Source organism: Stegostoma tigrinum, chromosome 9, assembly GCF_030684315.1.
Source record: "Stegostoma tigrinum isolate sSteTig4 chromosome 9, sSteTig4.hap1, whole genome shotgun sequence".
In the NCBI taxonomy this organism is placed as follows: domain Eukaryota; kingdom Metazoa; phylum Chordata; class Chondrichthyes; order Orectolobiformes; family Stegostomatidae; genus Stegostoma; species Stegostoma tigrinum.
Window position 1 is genome coordinate 23,539,969 of NC_081362.1, and position 21,342 is coordinate 23,561,310.

Consider the following 21,342-nt stretch of genomic DNA (forward strand, 5'->3'; position numbering starts at 1 on the left):
TCTGCAATCTCGGCAATTGCATACCTACAGTACTATGGGGTACAGAATGCTTTGATTTCTTTCCAACTTGGACAAGATTAAAAAAAGATATGGGATGTCATATGTTTCATTTCATGAAGGCTGAAGCAGCACCAACATCCTTGTTAATTCTAAAAGCTTACTCCCATTAGTTGCTTAGTTGATAAGACCTTCACGCATTGATTCATCAATTGCCAGTAAACATGTAGAAATAATCTCAAGGCCATTCTTGCTCTTCCAAAACAATAGCATGCTGCACTGCTATAGAATCAGAGAATCCTTACAGTGCAAAAAGTGGCTGCTTGGCCTATCCAGTATGCACCAATGTTCATAAGAGGATCCTACCAAAATCTAGCGCCGAACCTTATCATATGACCCTGCATTTACCATGGGTAATCCATATGGCCTGCACATCCAAAGGCACTATGGGCAATTTAGTACAGCCAATCCACCTAACTGCACATCTTTGGACTATGGGAGGAAACCAGAACACTGAGTAGAAACTCACATAGGCACGAAGAGAACATGCAAACTCTGCACAGAAAGTGATCCAAGGCTGGAATCAAACCTGGGTCTCTGAAGCTGTGAACAGACAGTGCTAAAAACTGAGCCAACTGCCGCCCTGTGACATTTTGATTCCATTTTGACTCTGCCCAGTTGTACACTTTTAGTGATAATGGGAACTGCAGATGCTGGAGATTCCAAGATAATAAAATGTGAGGCTGGATGAACACAGCAGGCCAAGCAGCATCTCAGGAGCACAAAAGCTGACGTTTCGGGCCTAGACCCTTCATCAGAGAGGCTCTCTGATGAAGGGTCTAGGCCCGAAACGTCAGCTTTTGTGCTCCTGAGATGCTGCTTGGCCTGCTGTGTTCATCCAGCCTCACATTTTATTATCTTGTACACTTTTAGTGATGGTTTTGTGAAGTACTCTTCGTCTTTATACATGTAGAAAGCAATTGCTATGTAAACATCAGTAAAATAACCAATTCCTTGAGACTACTCAAATTGAATAAAGCTAGCAAAATGTAACGTGAATTAGTAACTGTGAAATCTATGCGTCAAACAAGATACATAAATCTACAATTAAATAGTACAATTTATTGTCCTTCAAAAAGGAGGAACAGGAAATGAAGAAACTTGTTATCATGCAACTCTATTCAGTTCAAAAGATTGCAATACATGTTTGCTGAGATACAACAAAAACATGATTTTTGATTTAACAGCAGCATCCCATTTGTGGTGAGCAGGTCAACAGACTAATCAGAGATGGCTTGCCTAGATAAAAAATTAAACAATCAAACAACTAGGAGTTAACTGTCAGTCATTTAATTGGTTCATTCTTTATGGCGATTCCTCTGAGTATCTACTCGTCAGTACTCCACTCTTAAATATTGTTTGATATTCGCATTAGTATTCTTGTGAATTGTCCTGATCAGTGCAAGACCAAATGCTTCAACAAAAATAACAGCAATACCAAGTGCTATCAACTATAAATGGTGAAGGGTGCATGTCTATGGCATTTTTTTTTGTGGCGCCCTGTTGGAACTTTCTGATCTGGAGTGTGATACATCAAAATGATCATCATGACCTCCTGAGTTAGTTAAGTTAATTAAAATCCAGCTAACACGCTCCTCTGAAAAAAGGGACAACAAAAGCCATTTTGGCACAGGGCTTTACTGTGCCTTTACAAAGGGGAATGTAATACACCAAACTGATCACCATGATGTTCAGTTGATTAGGCAAATTAAAATTCAGCTACCTTAATCTCCCAGAGAAACAGCAAAAACTAGGTTTAAAACTGTTCTGTCTCCATTGCAGCCTTTCTCCTCTGCAACTTTTGCAGCTCTTTTTCCCCCTCACAAGTCTCTTACAGCCCTTGTCTCCCTTCACAATCCACTTGCAGAGCTGTTCTCCCGCTTCCATATGATCTGTAGGCCACATTCAGTCCAAACAATATTCGCAAAGTTGTGCCCTCCCCTCTTCCACAGCTGCCCAATCCTAGCCAATACCTTAACCTGGTCTTTGCAGATGGAACACACATCCGGTAAAAGACTTCCAATCCTGACCTCAGCCAAAGGTGATCTGGTGACTTTTACTGGATCTGGGAGTTCCAATTCAAACAGCAGGTTAGGGCATTGGCTAGGATTGGGCAGCTGTCGAGGACGGCAAGGCACAACTGTAAGAATGTTGTTTGGACTGAACGTGGCCTACAGAGGGTATAGAGGGGGGAGAACAACGCTGCAAGGAGATTGCGAAGGGAGACAAGGGCTGTAAGAGAATTGTGAGGGGAAAAAGAGCTGCAAGAGTTGGGGAGGAAAGAGGCTAAAATGGAGACAGAACAGTTTTAAACCTATCAACAAAGGAATACTCAGCTAACAGGAATCCAAGAAAATCTAAAATTGCTGAGGTCATCCATTCTTCGCAAATGAAGGTGGAATCTCTAGGTTAAGGCTTCACAGGTTCAGCAGCTGGTATATTTGGAAAGAAATGCAGTGATACGTATTATAATGAAGACAATTACTGATCTTAAATCAGGGATTGAGATTTGAAATGCAGTAAATGGGTAGTTGCTGCTTTATTCAAATGTTCTAGCTTTGTAAACTGTCACCTCATCATTCTGTCTCTTCTACACATAAAAAAAACACCCAGAAGTGTATGTCAGTTCTTCTGAAAACAACTTTTGCTGCTAATTTTGACCCATTATTTTGCATCAATTTAAATACTGTGGCATCTAAAAAAAGTGTCCTTTTTGTTGCTGTTTTAAGTTTAAAGTAAAGTTGACTATTATTAAGTATATTGATGATTTCATCTATTCTGTTTTTGTCTAAGTCCAAATTCTGTAAACCAAATGTCATCATAATTTGTAAATACAGAAGGTACTGTGATTGAGGGACTGGATCATCAAATGAATAAGTTAGCAAGAATAAAAAAGTAGCCCCTGAAAACCAGAAGCTCATCCCAAAGCCAAAAAAAAAGCCCTCAAGAAATCTTAAGACAACCCATGGAAAAATATTTTTTAATGCTGCTATATAGTATTAATTAAACACTGAGGAGTAGGAAAGAGAAATATATCAAAAACAGATATACTGGAAGCTGAAGAAATGCATGTAATTACATGCCAGGCAGCAACATTTTTTGTTCATCATTCCGAGGAATGATATGGTATTATTGCTTACCCAGACAAAACATGGATCATTTAATGTGAAGGAAGTGTTATCATAACATTGTCAGAAAATCTCAAAATAACAAATGTTCTCTTGGTCAATTTATGAAAAAGCACAAAAATGTTAACTTTCAAAACATCACTGCAAAATTACAGTACTAGAAAAATATTACCACACAGAAAAATATTAAAGAGAATACAGTAATAAACATGTTGACTTTTACGCACAGATACGTGCTACAAAGATAAAGAATTAAAATACATTTCAAATCAATAGATTACAAAGCTACAACACAGGAACAATGTCATCAATTGATAAAGAAAGCTCCTTCTCCCAGATCACTGGATGAAAATTCTAGTTTGAAATGGAGTTGAACAAAAAACTAATGATGTTGTTGGTTCATTTGTCCAATGAAATTCACGCCTGTTAAAATTAGCTCACAGAAGTGATCAAACATTAGACTCAACTGGTAAAGTTTCAGTGAACTAACTTAGATTACTCGAAAAACCAGAAGTTGCTTGAGAAAATCAGGTCTGACAGCATCTGTGAGAAGAAAGCAGAGCTAATATTTTGACTCCAGTGATTCATCAGAACAGTTTTAAAGAAGAGTCATCAAACTCGAAATGTTAACTCTGCCTTCATACCGCAGAAATTCCAAACCTACTGAGGTTCTCCAACATTGTCTCTTTGTTTCAGATCGCCAGCATCCATAGTTCTGTGTTTCATTTTTTCTTCAATTACACCATGTGCTGTAGACTAATGCATCGATAGTCTGGTGTATAAAATGTGGTGCAGTAATGATACTTATTTTTACTCTGCATAAACACACATAATGGGTTTTTACAGAGGCATCTGGGGATACAATTGAGCTAGCAACAGATGCACATTGCTGCTTACTGGAAAACCTATTGGAATTGTGATAACAATCAGTGCTGGGCACCTCCCCAGATCAACCACGCCAAAGATGTAAATCCCTCCCATTGGGAGTTCTTGTCCACAGGCTGACAGACCTTCTGCTCAACTATATCATCAGGAAGGTGGTGCCTGCTGTAGGAACACTGCCCATTGCAATCCAGAATCAAGATACAGCCCAGATGAAAGGCAAGGCATTTTGTATGGTGTAGGGTCATGGTACAATGATGACAATCAGTAAAGATACTGTGTGCTCTCATCAAATTTCCTGTTTGCTGATGACAGATCTCTCAATCAGCCTTTCAATGAGTAACCACCTCCCCTGGGATTCCACAAGCAGCCCACGCAGATTTGCTTGCCATGTTCCAAAGTGGTAACGGGAACATCCACCAACAGCAGTTGTATGAGTTCCTGAAATGGTCATTAATTTCTTATTTGTCTCAAACTGGGTCTTCCCAGTCTGGATTTAATTTTGACAAAAGAAGTTCGGATGTGTGTAGCCACCCTCCCACCAAATAAAATTCACTCCCTGCCTCCAAACACACTACAAGAGGGGGTATACAATTTGCCACGATGCTCCTACACCTTACTGAATAGTAATCGAAGATTACAGCGGAGCCACACAGGAGAGAAATCAGGAGTCATTTCTCCACATACATGGTCAAAGAAGCCTGGAACCGTCTTCCTGCAAACAATGTGGATGCTGTGTCAAGACTTAGGCAGGCAGATTTCTGTTGAGTAAACGTATCAAGCGATAATGGAGTAATGGCTGATAAAAATGTGAACTACAGATCAGCCATGATCAAACTGAATGACTAGCCAGCCCCAAGAGACTATGCTTGTCCCCATGTTCCAATTTAATACGTCCAATATTTTTATTTTTACTCCTATGATGTTTACAACTGGGACAAATATGGTGCTCACTTCAAACTTAGAGCACTACGTTTTGTTTTGGTGCCCACGCATAGTGGAAAATGCAAGCAGTTTGAATATTAACAAAATCACAACAAAATTGACCAAACAGAGCTCTTAACTATCAAGGTATGCTCAGGAAACCTGGCTAATTTTGTTTAGAGAAGTGTGATGAGATGATGTATAAGGTAGCTTTCAAAATCAAAGCATTTAGAGCTTATCCAATTTGAAAACTAGCCTACAATTAGGAAACATATACACAGCATCCTTAGATACAGTTAAGTTAGTCATAAACAAATATTTTATCTTTGTGTATGTATTTTTAACACAAAGAAAGGTACAGGCTTATATGTCAGGCAATGTTAAAGACATCACTGTCCGAGTAAACGAGAGGAGACTGGGGGTCCGAACAAAGGAAACAAAGTTGCAGGTCAGAGCTGAAAATGGAACACAGTAGAAACATAGGAAATTATAAGGCTCTGCAGATCATCTGCTGCTCCAAATATTCTGGTCCCTTTATAAATCACTGCATTAAATGTTATGTCATTCCCTTCTCTATATGCTACCTGCCTTCACTAAGTCTGATCCACAATTTCATAGATTGTGCTCTGCATGAAGTTGTTAAATCAGTGCACTGTCAATGTATTTTTCTTCCAAATTTCAGCCAATGGTTCTTTACCCTGATGTTGCATGTCAAGATGCAATTTATTAACTAAACTATAGAGAATGCTCCAATATCATTTCAGTGATTTATTTTTTTCTCATGTTTACAACATTCTAGATGTGGTTATCTCTGCGTCTTGCATACACTCTCACCTCCTGCGATTTGTGCATAATCGACTTGACATAACTCATTTATTATTAAATTCACTAGGCTCATCAACAATATTCAAGATTCCTGTACTCCTGTTGTACGTTTAGATACGTAGTGATAAACGGATCCCTTTCGGAATGGCAGGCAGTGACCAGTGGAGTAGCACAAGGTTCGGTGCTGAGACCGCAGCTGTTTACGATATACATTAATGATATAGACCAAGGCATTAAAAGTAATATTAGCAAATTTGCTGATGACACAAAGTTGGGTGGCAGTGTGAAATGTGAGGAGGATGTTATGAGAATACAGGGTGACTTGGACAGGCTAGGTGAGTGGACGGATGCATGGCAGTTGCAGTTTAATGTGTATAAATGTGCGGTTATACACTTTGGTGGCAAGAACAGGAAGGCGGATTACTATCTCAATGGAGTCAAGTTAGGGAAAGGGGAAGTACAACGAGATCTAGGTGTTCTTGTACATCAGTCAATGAAAGCAAGCATGCAGGTACAGCAGGCAGTGAAGAAAGCTAATAGCATGCTGGCCTTCATAACAAGAGGAATTGAGTATGGGAGCAAAGAGGTCCTTCTGCAGCTGTACAGGGCCCTGGTGAGACCACACCTGGAGTACTGTATGCAGTTTTGGTCTCCAAATTTGAGGAAGAACATTCTTGCTATTGAGGGAGTACAGCGTAGGTTCACGAGGTCAATTCCCGGAATGGCAGGACTATTGTATGTTGAAAGATTGGAGCGACTGGGCTTGTATACACTTGAGTTTAGAAGGATGAGAGGGGATCTGATTGAGGCATATAAGATTATTAAGGGATTGTACACGCTGGAGGCAGGAAGCATGTTTCCGCTAATGGGTGAGTCCAGAACCAGAGGACACAGTTTAAAAAAAAGGGGTAGGCCATTTAGAACAGAGTTGAGGAAAAACTTCTTCACCCAGAGAGTGGTGGATATATGGGATGCTCTGCCCCAGAAGGCAGTGGAGGCCAACTCTCTGGATACTTTCAAGAAAGAGATAGATAGAGCTCTTAAAGATAGTGGAATCAAGGGTTATGGGGATAAGGCAGGAACAGGATACTGATTGTGGATGATCAGCCATGATCATAATGAATGGTGGTGCTGGCTCGAAGGGCCGAATGGCCTACTCCAGCACCTATTGTCTATTGTTTAAGTCTCATTTATTCTCACTTATTTCCCTTTCTGGTTTCAATCTTGCATTAGTCCATTGTATTGCTGCTCATAAAACCATCTCCCCAGTCAATTCGGATAACTCTCCGCACATTTTACCCGCTCAGCATTCACCTCTCCACCACACAACTCCAGCACTGCAACTGGCAGTAGCCTCTGAACACAAAATTTAAAAAAAGCACTGGATTTAGCTCAGATATTCTATCATACTTTGCTGATACCCTTCTCACAAACAAATCTGAGCCAAAAGGGCTTGAAGCAATTTTTGATCTCCTGCTTAATCTGCTCTAAGACTGGTTTAAAAATCAGCTCTCATTATGAGCAACTAACCCATTAGTGCCTACTGATCGGCAGTTAGCTTCTACTTATGGCAGGATCTCACAAACTTGGAACTTTTGTTGATCATCATAAACATGCAAGAACTACAGGTCTTCCAGTACAATATAAATGGATTCAAAAATCACCACTTTATGAATAGTATGAAAATATTTAGTTGAAGCATACACTTACATCAGGATATTCCTTAACTGGTACATAAAGCTTCTCTTGTAACTGTACAATAGGTCCGACACCATCTGGTAATTCTGCACTTTTCTTTTCTGTACTTCCATTTAACGTGTCATTGTACATATCTTTCCGCACTCTGCTGATTTCTGCAGAACAAAAAATAAGAAAGAAAAATTGTACAAATATTAACAACATCAGAAGAATGTAAATATTCCAGCAGAAAATAAGAAACTCAAGAAAATATACGTATTACTGATAAAGGGAGGGGGGGGGGCACGCTGTCAAACCTTTCATTCCGCACTCAGAGGCAAAAATCCCAAATTTCAAAGAGAGCAGCAATTTACATTGCATGAGTAAAAGGACAGGAGTAATGATTAGTTGGAAAATTGACTGATTAATCAACATTTGCCACACAGAATGAATAAGACAACTAAAACATGTTTATTTCATTCATCATAAGCTCAATGCCTGGCCATGTTCCTTTAGATTGCCGAGAACATACATGAATGTATGCTGCTTCAAGCGAGTACAAGTCAGCCACCTTCTAAGTCCGAGTTACACTTTTAAATTTGGTTGTTAGTTTCATTCTTAGCATGATCGGGATTGTTCACCAACTGCTGTTCAATTACAATCATATTTAACATTAGACATTGCATTTTGAATTCTCTTGACAGAGGCTGGATAAGTACAATCAATCAGTCCTCCATCTATTGTGAACGGGCATATAAATGTGCTGTTTGGCACTATTAATGAGCACGTACGACATCCTGTCAGCACAGAAATTGATATACTACATTATTATTCATGTGGTAGGCAGAACATCAATTTGGTATTATGGCAGCATCCTGCATTGGTTATATCACAATTACAGGCAGAACATACCTCTCTTTTGCTGTCCACAATAGGTAGGATATTAACAGTACTTAACTAGCCCGTGGTTGAAAACCTCAAAAAGCAGTGTCTAATGCTGGATATGACTGCATTTGGATTGCATTGGATGAACAATCCCAAGTGGGCTAGATATTAACAGCCAATTTAAGACAAATATTTTCAGCAGCATATCACATTTTTCAGCAACATTCATTTTTGAATGGCCCAACTCTCAAACATTTGCTGACTGAAGAATTGAGACAAGAATTATTACAAAAATGAACAGAAATCAACGAAAACTCAACTTAGTACAGTACTGCAACTTGTTTTTCTGGAGTTTGACCGTGGAAACATGGCTCCCAGCCTTCCCGATGCTCATGAAAGGACATTAATTGCTTATATATTAAGGTATGTACCAAAATGTATCATTGCAGATTCAACATGAGCACTTTGTCAACTGGATTATCATCTAAAACAGACCTCAAAAGCATTTTTAGGTAAACCTCTAAAAACCTTTAAAATAAAAAGAAGCCTTTGCTTCTTTTAAAACAAGGTCAATTTTTAAAAAAATCTTGCGTAAGATGTAGGAGCAAAAGTAGACTATTCAGTCCATCAAGTCTGTACTACCATTCAACGAGATCATGGCCGGTCTGTTCATCCTCATCTCCACTTTCCTGCCTTTTCCCCATAAGCCTTGATTCTTTTACTGGTTAAAAAAAAGTCTATATCAGCCTTGAACGTACTTGGAAAAAAACCCAGCCCTGACAGCTGTCTGCAGTAAAAATTTCACAAACTGACTACTCTCAGAAATGGGAAATTGCTCCTCATCTCTGTTCTCAGTGAAATTCTCTATTCTGAGATTATACCCTCCAGTTATGGACTCATCCATAAGGGAAACAATCTTTATCCATCTATCCTGTCAAGCCCCCAAGATTTCAACATGTTTGTAGTTGCATAGTGACTTCACCTCTCAGCAACATCTCAAAACATTTACTTTGCAACATTAGGTTCTGAAGTACCCTACGCAATATTCCCAGTTTAAATTCAAAGCTTTTTCTTATTTTCTCCTTCAGCCAATTTCTTAACCATTTACAAATTTTTACTCAAAATTCCCACTGCTTGCCATTTAGCTACTTTCTGAATGGGTCTATATGGGTCATTTGGAAGTATAATTACATCATATTATTGGGATTTTCATAATCCATTTCAGATGCCCCTAACTCAATCAGGACAATCTAGCAGGATCTTCCATTTCCGAATGTTGGGCTTGTTTTACTAGGTTATTATTATGCAGGCAATTTCCAATGCATTACTGGTAATTTTACATAGAATGAAAAGCAGTTTGTAGTTGTCTCTGCATGCTTTCTAATATTAGACCAATGACTAACTTCCACGAATATCCATTGTACCTCTCAAATCTCCTCAGAATATTTCAGCACCAATATAGCTTTGGGTGATCACCAACCTTAAAAATCATCATGATACAGTCAAATCATGATTTTCAAAATGTACTTGCACTGTTAGCTATTTTACATACTACTATTACTACAAATCAATTACACAGAGAAACTTGTATTTATCATGCAACCCCTTTCAGCATTGCTATAACTTTCTGAACAGATTAACAAAGAATGATACATTTTGAAGCAGCCAATCCACAAATAAATCAATCATAAAGACCCAAGCAATGGGCAACACTTTTCAGGGAAAAGAAACTTGTAAAGTAGATTATGGGCCTGCACATCAGGTCTACCAACGAAATTCCGAAGTGCATTAAGATATATTGGCGTAGAGGTTGTGAGCTAAGGTTATCTGGGTACAGCTGAATGGATAACCCACTTGACAGATGTATGTAAAAAAGATCAGGCAATGTATTCTTAATTCTTTAAGGTACATGAAAATGTAACAAAAATAGGCACAGAACTAGACGATTCAGCATCTCAAGAAAGATGATGTCAAGGTAGCAACATTTGCTGACATTGACATTGACAACTATGGGCAACTATGCATGAACGCTCATTGGGAAATGCATGGTTCCAACCACTGACATCATCACAAACATTGCATGTGACCTCACACATAAATGCATTATTATGCATGTGCATTGAATGGACTTGGAGCGGGCTTTTGTACTGCGACTGATGTGGGAGGCTGCGATGGGACACCTGGAATGTTGGACATTGCACAGGTGTTTTTGGCAATTCCAGGAGTGAGAAGGGGTGACCGGGAGTGAGGGATAGGAAGGGTAGGGTGGGTAGCAAAGAAAGGAGTAAGGGGTTTAGGGGTGGGAGGGGTAGTAAGAGGTGTCAAGGAAAGCCCAGGAAGGTCCTTCCAGTTCTCTTCCGTCCCAACCAGTTTTCTCCTGTGTCCTGATCTCTCCCACCGGAGTCCTCTCGATCTCTTCACCACACCCGTTCCCCTCTCAAATCCCAATTACCACTCGCTCCATCTTGATCTCTTCCGTCCCCTCAGGCCCAAACTCCCCTCTTCTACCCCTAACCTCTCTCATCCAATTCTAAAATCTACGTGTAAATTGGTGTCAGCCAACAAAGCCTATCAAAAAACAGCTGAAAGCATTTTGTACACTGCAAAAGCTATCAGCCTGAAAACATTTTGGCAATAGAACAAAAGATATGCTGCAGAATTAGTTGTGTCTTGGCTTTGCAGTTCCAGTATAGTTGCAAACAATACTATCTACACAGGAATGTAGAAAATTGCACAGGTATGCCCAGTCCACTCCAACCTAGTCAATTACCACTCTATCACTAAGTGATGGAAGGGGTCATCAAAAGCATTATATACCAGCATCTGTTCAATAATAACTTACTCACTAACATGCTCAACTTGGATTCCGCCAGGACCACTGTGGTCTTGACCTCATTAGTCCATGTTTGGACCAACGCTATAAAGTGCTGAACTCAAAGGGAGGTTCGAGTGACAGCCATTGACATCAAGGCAGCATTATCCAAATATGGTATCAAGAAGCCCTAAAAAAACTGGAGTCAATGGAAATCAGGGGGTTGCTGGTTGGAGTCATACTAAGCACAAAGGAAGAGGTCTATGGTTGCTTGAAGTCAATCAACTCAGCCTTCTGAAATTACCACAAGAGGTTCTCAGGGTTATGATCTAGGCCCAACTATCTTCAGCTCCCTCATCAATGAGCTTCCCTCCATCGTAAAATCTAAAATGGGATGTACACTGCAAAATGTTCATCACTATCTACCACGTTTCAAATACTGAAGCAGCCCATGTCCATCTCAAACAAGATATAATCTCACCAGCTTTCTATTTTCCCTGATGACCAATTACATGATCATCATTAAATACCCAACTATCACCTTCTTGTTGGTTATCACTGACAAAAAACAGAACTTGATCAGCCACATAAATACTCTGATGAGAAGAGCAGGTCAGAGGCTAGGAACACTGTGGTGAGTAACTTGCCTTCTATATTCCAAATGCCAATATGCAAGGCGCAAGTCAGCAGTGTGATGGAACACGGTGCTTTCCATTTACCTAGATGTGAGCAGATTGAACAACAACCAAGAAGCTTAACACCATCTAGGACAAACCAGTCTGCAGCCTGGACTATTTCTGACACCTCCCTCCCCTTCTCCATCTCCAGCTCCGGAAACAGACCCACCAACAACATCAATTTCAAACCCACTTCGAGTCCACCTCCTCTCATCGACCCTCCTGTAAAAATGCAATCCCATACTCACAATTCCTCTGCTGCATCTGCTCCCAGGATGAAGTGTTCCACTCCAGGACATCCCAGATATCCACCCACCCCACCAATCTCCAGAACCAACACATCACCCTATGAGACACAGCAAGGACTGCAGAAGCTGGAGTCAGAGACAATACAGTGTGGAGCTGGGGGAACAGGCCAGGCTGCAGAGGAGCAGGAAAGATGATGTTTCGGGTCAGGACCCTTCTTTCTCTAACTTCAAAATCACTCCAGCCCCAACCTTATTCCATGTCCAGCCTTCACGTGACCTGACCTAATCTGTCCATCTTCTTACTCTCCTATCCGCACCACCCTTTCCATGGACCGATCACAATAACTCCCTACCTGCATCCACCTATCACTGTTTCTCCTACCCTTATCCAAGCCCCACACCGCTTCCCTCTATTTATTTCTGCACTCTCCTTTCCCTCCCCCAGTTCTGACAAAAGGTTTTGGCCCAAAATGTTGACTTACCTGCTCCTTGGATGCTGTCTGACCTGCTGAGCTTTTCCAGCCTCGCACCTATAGATTCTGGCTTCTAGCATCAGCAGTCCTCATGGTCTCCAAAGCAGTCTGCTTGTTTGGCACCTCATCCATAATCTTCAACATTCACTCTTTCCACAAAGATGCTCAAAGTGGCAGCACCACGTATCATCTACTTGGTGAACTTAGGCAACTCACCAAGAATGCTTCAACAACAACTTCCAAATCATGACCAACCCCTATTAGGTGAAGACCAAGTCCCCTTCCAAGAAACACACCATCCGAAGTTGGAACTACGTCACTTTCCCTGCATTGTCACTGGGTCAAACTCCAGGAACTTCCTTCCTAACAGCACTTTTAAGGAACGTACAAAAGGACTACAGTAGTTCAAAGCAGCAGCACGTCACAATCTTCTATTAGGGCTGGACAAAACATGACAACTTAGGATTTGTCTACATTCCATGAACAAATAAGAAAAAGCCTTAATCACCATTAATTTAGATAGTGGCTGACCTGTAACTCCATCTGCCCTCCAAGGTTCTGCACTGTTTAATATCATTGCCCAATGGAAAAGTACCAAATAAATGGAAACATACAATGCATATTAATTTTGCGCAGAAACTGGACATCAATTGTTGAATGAGGTGGCTATTTACATTTACACACAGTTCACAAAATGTATAATTTTATTCTTTCTCTTGGAGGCCAGGTGGAAGGCAGGGCCAGTTTAATTGGCTACGAAATTTAAAAGCGGAGACCTTGTTACCTTCCCAGTTCCCCCTTTTGAGTTCTCGGCAGGAAGACTCACAGAATGCCTGCATGACCCCAAATACACTAGGAGATCACAAATGTTGCACAAGCACTGAACCCTTCTCCTCCCAGCTCAGCATCACCCATGAAAGACATCACTGAATGTAACGGTATGTTGCATTATACTTACCGTCAGTATGGGCCTACGTGGCCCAGTGTGGTCTGAGGCCCTGCATTAGCTTTGCACTTTGTGACCTGCATGTTCACTTTTAATGTGTTCGAGACTAATTCTACTTCATAGAGACATCTATTTTCAATCTGTAAGGGCAGCTTACAATTGTTTGCAACCAGCATTTATATCCCACAAAATTATATGCTGCATGCATTTGATAACAGTAAGATATTTTCTATTCAACTGTTCAGAGTTGTTATTACACAGCTGTACAGCAGGTGTGACATAAACTGAGGCCTCCTAGTCAAGAGAAATGGATACTACCACTGCACAAAAGTACTTAGTCATTTTGTCAACCATCTGTTCAGAGATGTTATTATAAACTATAAATTATAAATGTCTGGAGCAGATCAAACTTGAGTCTGGGTTTCCAGGTTTAGTAATAGGGCACTACTGCTGCACTATAAAAGTCCTTATGAAATGATTGCAAATAATTGAACCTGGATTCTACACATGCACAATGATGCAGCTGACATCTGAAGGGTCCCCCATTTGCCCAAACGTTCAGCACCGCCACACACTCCCCTGGCTTTTGGTCAGGAAAATAGAGACGACTCCATCCACTCCAGTTGGATCTGCAGCCATTTTCCATTCTTGGTCACATATGGGAATCAAGATCTCATTGAAGGCAATGGCGGTTGACTAGGTACTGAAAGTCCCAGGCTCAGTTGATCACGTCATACCCCACTCCATGTCCCTTTCTACCTAGTACTACTTGGACAGTCCATCATGACTAATTCCCCTATACGTTCTCATCCAGAACCTAGAAAATACCACAGCAACTCTCATACTTGCGCCCTAAGCCCCATCACTACAGTTCAATTACATCGTCCATCGTGTTGTACAGTCCTCTGTCGGAGAAAACACTAACGGTAACTGCCTATAACATCCATCTCTCCAGTATCCCATGCATAATGTGCCCTTATGGGTATCAAATTTCCCCTTTTCACCATCCTTGACCCTAGCATCTCAAATTGCTGCCTTCACTGCCCAGCAATGGTACTTTCTCCCAGCCCTCAGCTTCTTTTCCAAAACATTGCTTTCTAATACTCTAACCCACAAACCCGACACGCACAGCGTTCCTTGAATGGACCATCAGGACTGACTGTGGCCTAGCCTCCTGACAAATGTGGACTGACAGTCTAGACTAAAGATTGACCAGACCCCTAAGTGATCTACAACAAGATCCCAAATGGACAAACTGCAAATCCCCTGACTGCTTGCACAGAGCATACCGGACTAATGATTGCTCACTTCTTGGACTGCACAGATCATGTACAGCTTTGCACAGGGTAAGCAAGAGACCATGCATGGGATGAAATCCGCAAAGTCTCTTCCATTTAAATGTATAGTTTCAACCTTGACTGCCATGGAAAACTACCAGGTCATGCATTCAACCCACATATGCTCCAAATTGCTTTCCAAATCTAATCATGTGTTCAGTGCAACAGTGGCTGGCACAGATCTTCCTCAGTGAGACAGAGATAGATTGTGCATCCAGGTGGAGAAGCAGTATCAGAACTCTCATGTCTACAACATGTCATATCTACAACCTCAGCTGCTTTCCTTCATCACCACCAAAACAGATCCTAAAAGCTCCAGCACAAGGAGCCGAGAACAGTCCAGCATCAATGAAGGAAATATCTAGTAGTCTGGCGCCATTAAGCCTCGCATCTCCAGCAGACATCGTCTAAGACCATCCAAGTCAATGGGGCATGGCAGAGCAAACTGGCTCCAGTTCAGGCAATGTCAGGGTTGCAACTAGCCGTCATGGTTGATAAAGAAAATTGAAACAAAAAGTGAAGTAGCCGAGTGATATTTTCATGTTTCCTTGTCTTCATGTCTTCCTCGCATATTAAAGTACATATAACAATACTGACCTGCACCCTTCTCCTCCACACCAAAGGAGATCCACCAGATCGATAAGAGGCTTACTCCACAGTCCTAATGTACTATGGAGGATTAGATTGGTACAAAACAGGACTTTCACCCCAGCCAGACTGGCTAGCAGCTCCAGTTATACTGCTAGTTCCAAAGCTTCATGGTGGGTACTGCCATTACTGCAAGAAGTACCAGGACGATGGCCCACTGGACCCCTTTGTTGGATCGGATGAAGCAAGTCAAAAACATTGGGTGGGGAGGCTTTAAATATCTTAGTCATAGGCCATCCGTACTGTTCTATCTGCAGCAAACACACCTTTAATTTGATTCTCAGCACCAACCCACTGAAAGTTCTAATCCAGTTCTTTAGGTTCTCCAACCATCTTTCAAACCTTGTCTTCATCCAGGAAATCTTTCTCCCTTACAAGACCATTACATCCAAACTACGAGGTCCCTCCCTCCATTGTATCTCACTGCACTTAAACACCAAACTTCCAAGACCCACAACAGGGCACCACAGAACTCAGAGAGACCACTTATCTTCACCACAACTACACAAAGCTGACTAGAGCACACCACCTTTAAATAATCATGAGCTAAGACTCTTTGCCATTTTCCAATTTTTTGTACAGAGGACTTCACTGAAGATGGTTCCATATTAATGAGTCTTCATGACATACAAGTCTATTACAAGCATGAACCCCGCACCCTTACTAAAACAGAAAAGGCTGGCATAATCATCCTTGACTATCTCCCCATTTCAATCTGCTGTCGCGAAATTGAAATTTCACAACATACGTAATTCAGCCATTTCATAAGCCTTATTTTACCATCCTTAAAAATCACCCTCATGGCTCCTGTCTATCAAATATTTCAACAGAGAAAACTTCTATTCATCCAATTCTGGATGTTAGATAAGCAACTGAACATGTTAGAGTCAGATGAGGAACCAAGATGCAAAAATGAGGTGAAGTTTGATACTGGTAACACACAGCTGGTCAAATATTATACAAGCAAACAATTTTGCCTGTTCATCCTATTTTTCCCCACACAAGACTATTCTTTCCCACATCCATCTGTCTTTAAATGTTTGCTGTTTCTGCTCTTTCATTCCAGTTTCCATCTACCATCTTAGAAGTGGGAGCAAATTTTTAAAAGAAAAGACTGAATTTCTCAGCCCCTGAATGACATGGGCAAGATAGATGGGAAAACATATCAAGAATGAAGAATGAGATTCCTGACACTGAGAAACAAAATGAGCTGATTTTCTGCTTAAGGTTTCAAACATCCAGATGAGAACCTCACCAGTGAGCAGTATCTGCAAGCATTAATATCTCATTGTTACTGCATCCCAACTCATTTATACACAGATTACATTTTCCCCCTAGCTAGTGAATTAGAAACCAGATGGCATCAATTCTCAATTTAAAAGTCAGAGTGGTAGCATGGCATCTACAGTTATCTGAGCATACAACTTAGCCATCATTTCTTGACATCTCAAGAGCACAATCCATGGATAGCAACTACTTGCATTCTCTGTTCAACAAGTTGGCATTGACAAAGCACCAGCCTCACAGTATCACTTTGGCACACCGAGGACTTGTTTATAATAGACTTCAGCACTTTAATATTGCACTTTGGAACTCAGTGGTGCATGACAACGCAAGCTGCTGCCAGGCCACTTTGTGTCTCACGCATCGGAACAGGGTGCACCTCAGGGCTCTTGGCTGGTTGTCTCAAAAGGAGCCAGTACTCAGTCCAGTAAGGACACAATGATCAATTAGGGGGTTGACCCATCCTCAGTCCTGGGAGTGGCAGAAGTCAGAGGTTTCGAAGGATTAGGAGTTTAGAGGGATGGGGTGGGTCAGAACTATTCAGGGAATATGCTTTTTGCAAAGGTAACAGTGGAAGGTCATGAGTCTTGGTGGGAGGCGGGTGCAATGGCAGAATCTGAGCAAGTGTGGGGTAGCAAAAAGGAAGGTGATGGCACTTACATAGGCGGAGCAGAGAAGATCATTTACCTTCTTACAGCATTGCTGCACATCCTTCTTCATCATGGGCAGTGCAGTGCCCCAGGAAGCAAGTTCAAGTCAGTCTAGCAGCACTTGAGCTGCATAGCTAGGGCTACATGGCCCTCCTGCACCAATGAACAGTGTAAAATTACATGGCCAAATTCACATGGAATTACAATATTTAAAAGGCATCTGGATGGGTATATGATTAGGAAAAGCTCAGAGGGATATGGGCTAAAGGCCGGCAAATGGCACTAGGTCAGATTGGATGTCTGGTTGGTGAGACCAAGTTGTATTGAAGGGTCTGTTGTCATGATGCATGACTCTGTGCCTCAATAAAATACACACTTACTCACTGAGTGAAATCCTCCATGAAACTTCCCAAAATTGACTGAACTTGCCAAAAATTTGGTTGTCAATAATTTTTAGTGGCTGATATTTAACCTGGAATTGTATTGCCAAAAATACAACTGGTGTACAATTGTAAAGACAACAGCCAAATTAAAAAATTGGGTTCAGCCCTTTGCCTAAAGTCACCTGAATATCAAGTTAAAAGATAAGTATAACAAAACATGCATATTTCAGAAGATATTGCACAATAGTTTTACAGGATACAGGTTTACATAGCAGCGACCACCTAATCCACAGAAGTTCCATACTGCTAGCATTTACCGATGATTATTTAAACAATTGTCAACTGAGGATTTGAAAGCAATAACACAAGATCAGTGGTCATGCCCCTTAGGGATATGCATAAGAAAAACTTCAGAGGCAAGTTAAGGAATCGCAACTAGCATTTTCATTATAAATACAAATATAACTCGATTTGCAAGGCAGACTTCTGAACTCATTTTGCTTGCTCCTATCTTACATAAATACCCCATCTCCCAACTGAATGTCAACAATACACATTTCTGGGGTTATATTTCATGCAAATGCTGTCCTATGCACTCAATGGAGGACTTACAGATTAAGTTCTCACCCTGACAATATACTTTCCACTAAAATATACCCACAAAGTGTACTTCACAAAACAGTCTGAAGAAATTTTAGGAATTCATACTAGGTGTTTAGCAGTAGAATTCATCATGCAATTCCGTGACAACAATGTACCGCAAAATATTATTGATTCAGAAATTAGAAAAAACCCAAACAAACTGCTGAATTGTAACTGTACACATTCATGCTTCCTGTCCCAAACACTGGCTGATCCCACTTCCAAAGCAATATAATAGGAAGCTAACAAAGTGTGGAGCTGGATGAACACAGCAGGGTCTAGTCCTGAAACATCAGCTTTTGAGCTCCTTAGATGCTACTTGGCCTGCTGTGTTCATCCAGCTCCACACTTTGTTATCTCGGATTCTCCAGCATCTGCAGTTCCCATTATCTCTAATAGGAAGCTAAGTTAAGATTGATGCAATAGAATGATCATGCATTTCAAAACACCCAGTCTAAGCGAAGCAGAACAACCTGTATGAAAGAAGGGAATGGAAATACACTATTCTTGACCTACAGAGAAATCATACTCCATGCAACTGAAGGGAATAAGCTAAACATTAAAATATTATGCAATTCAAAATCACTCAGCTCTTGAAAGCGAGTCACAGGTAGTCCGAACAGCAGTTATCATGCAGCTCATAAGAAAGGATCTACTGATGATTTTCAGAGCTGACATCTCTTATCCAACTGTCCTCTAATAAATTATAATGCAACACGAGGAAAATCTCTTGCTCAGCAAATGCCTGAAACATTGAATGTACTGCCCAAGGCCATGCAGGGTACAGATTCAACGTAGGCTTCAAAAAGGAAACTGGATAATTATTTTACACGTAAACAATTTGCAGAACTATGGAGAAAAACCAGTGATGTGGAACTAGGGGAGTTGCTTTTGTTGCTTAATGTCCTGGCTTCCTACACTGTTCCTCAAAGAACAAGTGCTTCACCTTTTGATCATTCCCTTCACAGGCTTCTGGTCTCTACACTAAGATCAACAATTTCAGGCCACAACCTTTGCCTCCATTTTAGTTTGAGATTTCTGATTATGTTTTTAGATAGCTGGTAATGACTATACTTCTAATTTAACCTTCACCAGCTCCATTTTTGTTTCCATAACTTGCCCCATTCCATTTAGCTTTGCATCATTAAATCTCTGGTTTTTGTTAATTAATCTCGACAGTTTTCTACCCTATCACAGATCTTCCCTTTTGTTGTATGTGCCCTTCCTCTTGCTCTCCATGTATACTCATTTTAAACTATCGCATTGCTAACATTTCCAGTTCTGATAAAAGGGCAACATCCTAAACAAAACACTTGTACTTCTACAGATGCCATTATACTTGATAATTTGCAGTATTGTTTTTATTTCAAATACCTACCATCCATTATATTTTGATTTTGTTTAAAATCAAATTGTTTCACAAAGTATTTGTTCAGATTTACTAGTTTTTCTGAAAATTGCTTAAAACACAGCTACTCTGTCTTTACATATTAAGTTTATAGGGCTCGAGAAATATGAAAAAGAGTAGTTTCTTATGACTGCAAAATGGTTCCACAAGGAACAATGTATTCAAGACTATTAGGCCATAAATGCTGAGCTGCCAGAACTCCAGGGAACTGCAATGCAATTTGAATCAGTGTATTGTGACTCCAGTGTGAAGTACCTTTAGAATACTGCAACTCTCTACAGAACTAATTGAGATGATCTTGTGGCAGAGTAGGTATCATCCACATCTCCAAGTCAGAAGTTCTGGGTTCAAGTCAGACTCCAAAACTTGATGGTTAAGGAAGGTGCATTCAAAAAATTAAACAAATCAATTGTCAACCTGCAAATCCTTCCAATACACACTGATGACAGGCAGTAACAGCAGAGTGATTTCTTGTCAGTTATGTTAGAAAGTTGGAGCATTAACCATTACTATCCATATTCTATTTTTCTGTTTTTGATTTGTGACTCAAGAAAGAACTGCTTTAGAAACTAAAGATTGCTGAAGGATCACTGTAGTTTGTAAAAGCAAGTAACCTGATATTCATTTGTAAGCAACGTTTAAACAACTGCTTATTCATGCAGTTGTTTAAGTGTATTTTGCAGATGAGCTGCAGCTAACAACAAATAGCTGATTGGTCTGTGGATCAATGACCAGTTATTGATGATGTAGTCCTTCTGCCTGCCTCAACTCTTCAATTGGGTCAAGTGGCTGAACAGCTTAGGGCTTTGAATAAGATAATGAGAAACTACTAGATCTTTACCAGCTCAGGAGCTCTCTCTGCTCTTTGCAGTAAAAACCACTTTAAGCCTGAAGAAAGCCAGTTTATTTTTCCTTCATCCGTTGCTGTAAACTGTGACTTCTATTAGAACCAGAGACCTTTAACAAGTGTGAACCAGTTGCCCTGTGCCTCCTGCAAACAAGTGTAGGCATCTGGAGAATATGACTGAGAAGCAGAGCTCTGATCAGCACAAGAATCATCACAGCAGATCTTGTTAACAGGGACCACTGGACTACTTTCCTAGTTATCCCACTGGGACAGTGGGGGAGGAGGAAACACATAGAAGAGAGAGCTTATAATAGGATTAGAGAGTTATGTGTTTATAGTTCACAATTGTTTACCTGTAGCTAAAGTCTATTTACCTGAAATAGAGTAATTCTTCTGAAGTATGGAAACCTGGTCATCCTTCGTTAACTTAGATCTCAAAGTCAATAAAATAAGGGAACTTTGCCTACTTCGGTAGAACCTTTAACCTTTGTGATGATTCTGAGAATAGTACGGCTTGATTTCCAGTGCACTACTCCAATGAGGTGTAACAATGACTTGCCAAAGTAACTTGGGCTCCCAATGACCTACGTAAAACACATAAAACCTAAT

At 40.5% G+C, this 21,342-nt stretch overlaps 1 protein-coding gene across 6 annotated transcripts in view; it reads right to left on the reverse strand.

The window, feature by feature from the left end:
- The window catches only part of LOC125454669 (KH domain-containing RNA-binding protein QKI), a 527,237-nt gene that overhangs the window by 377,871 nt on the left and 128,024 nt on the right, over nucleotides 1–21,342 (reverse strand). For all 6 annotated transcript variants that reach the window (XM_048535689.2, XM_048535686.2, XM_059648416.1 and 3 more), the window contains one exon: nucleotides 7,527–7,669. In XM_048535689.2, the coding sequence (XP_048391646.1) occupies nucleotides 7,527–7,669 (143 nt within the window). The remainder of the gene's footprint in view (nucleotides 1–7,526; nucleotides 7,670–21,342) is intronic.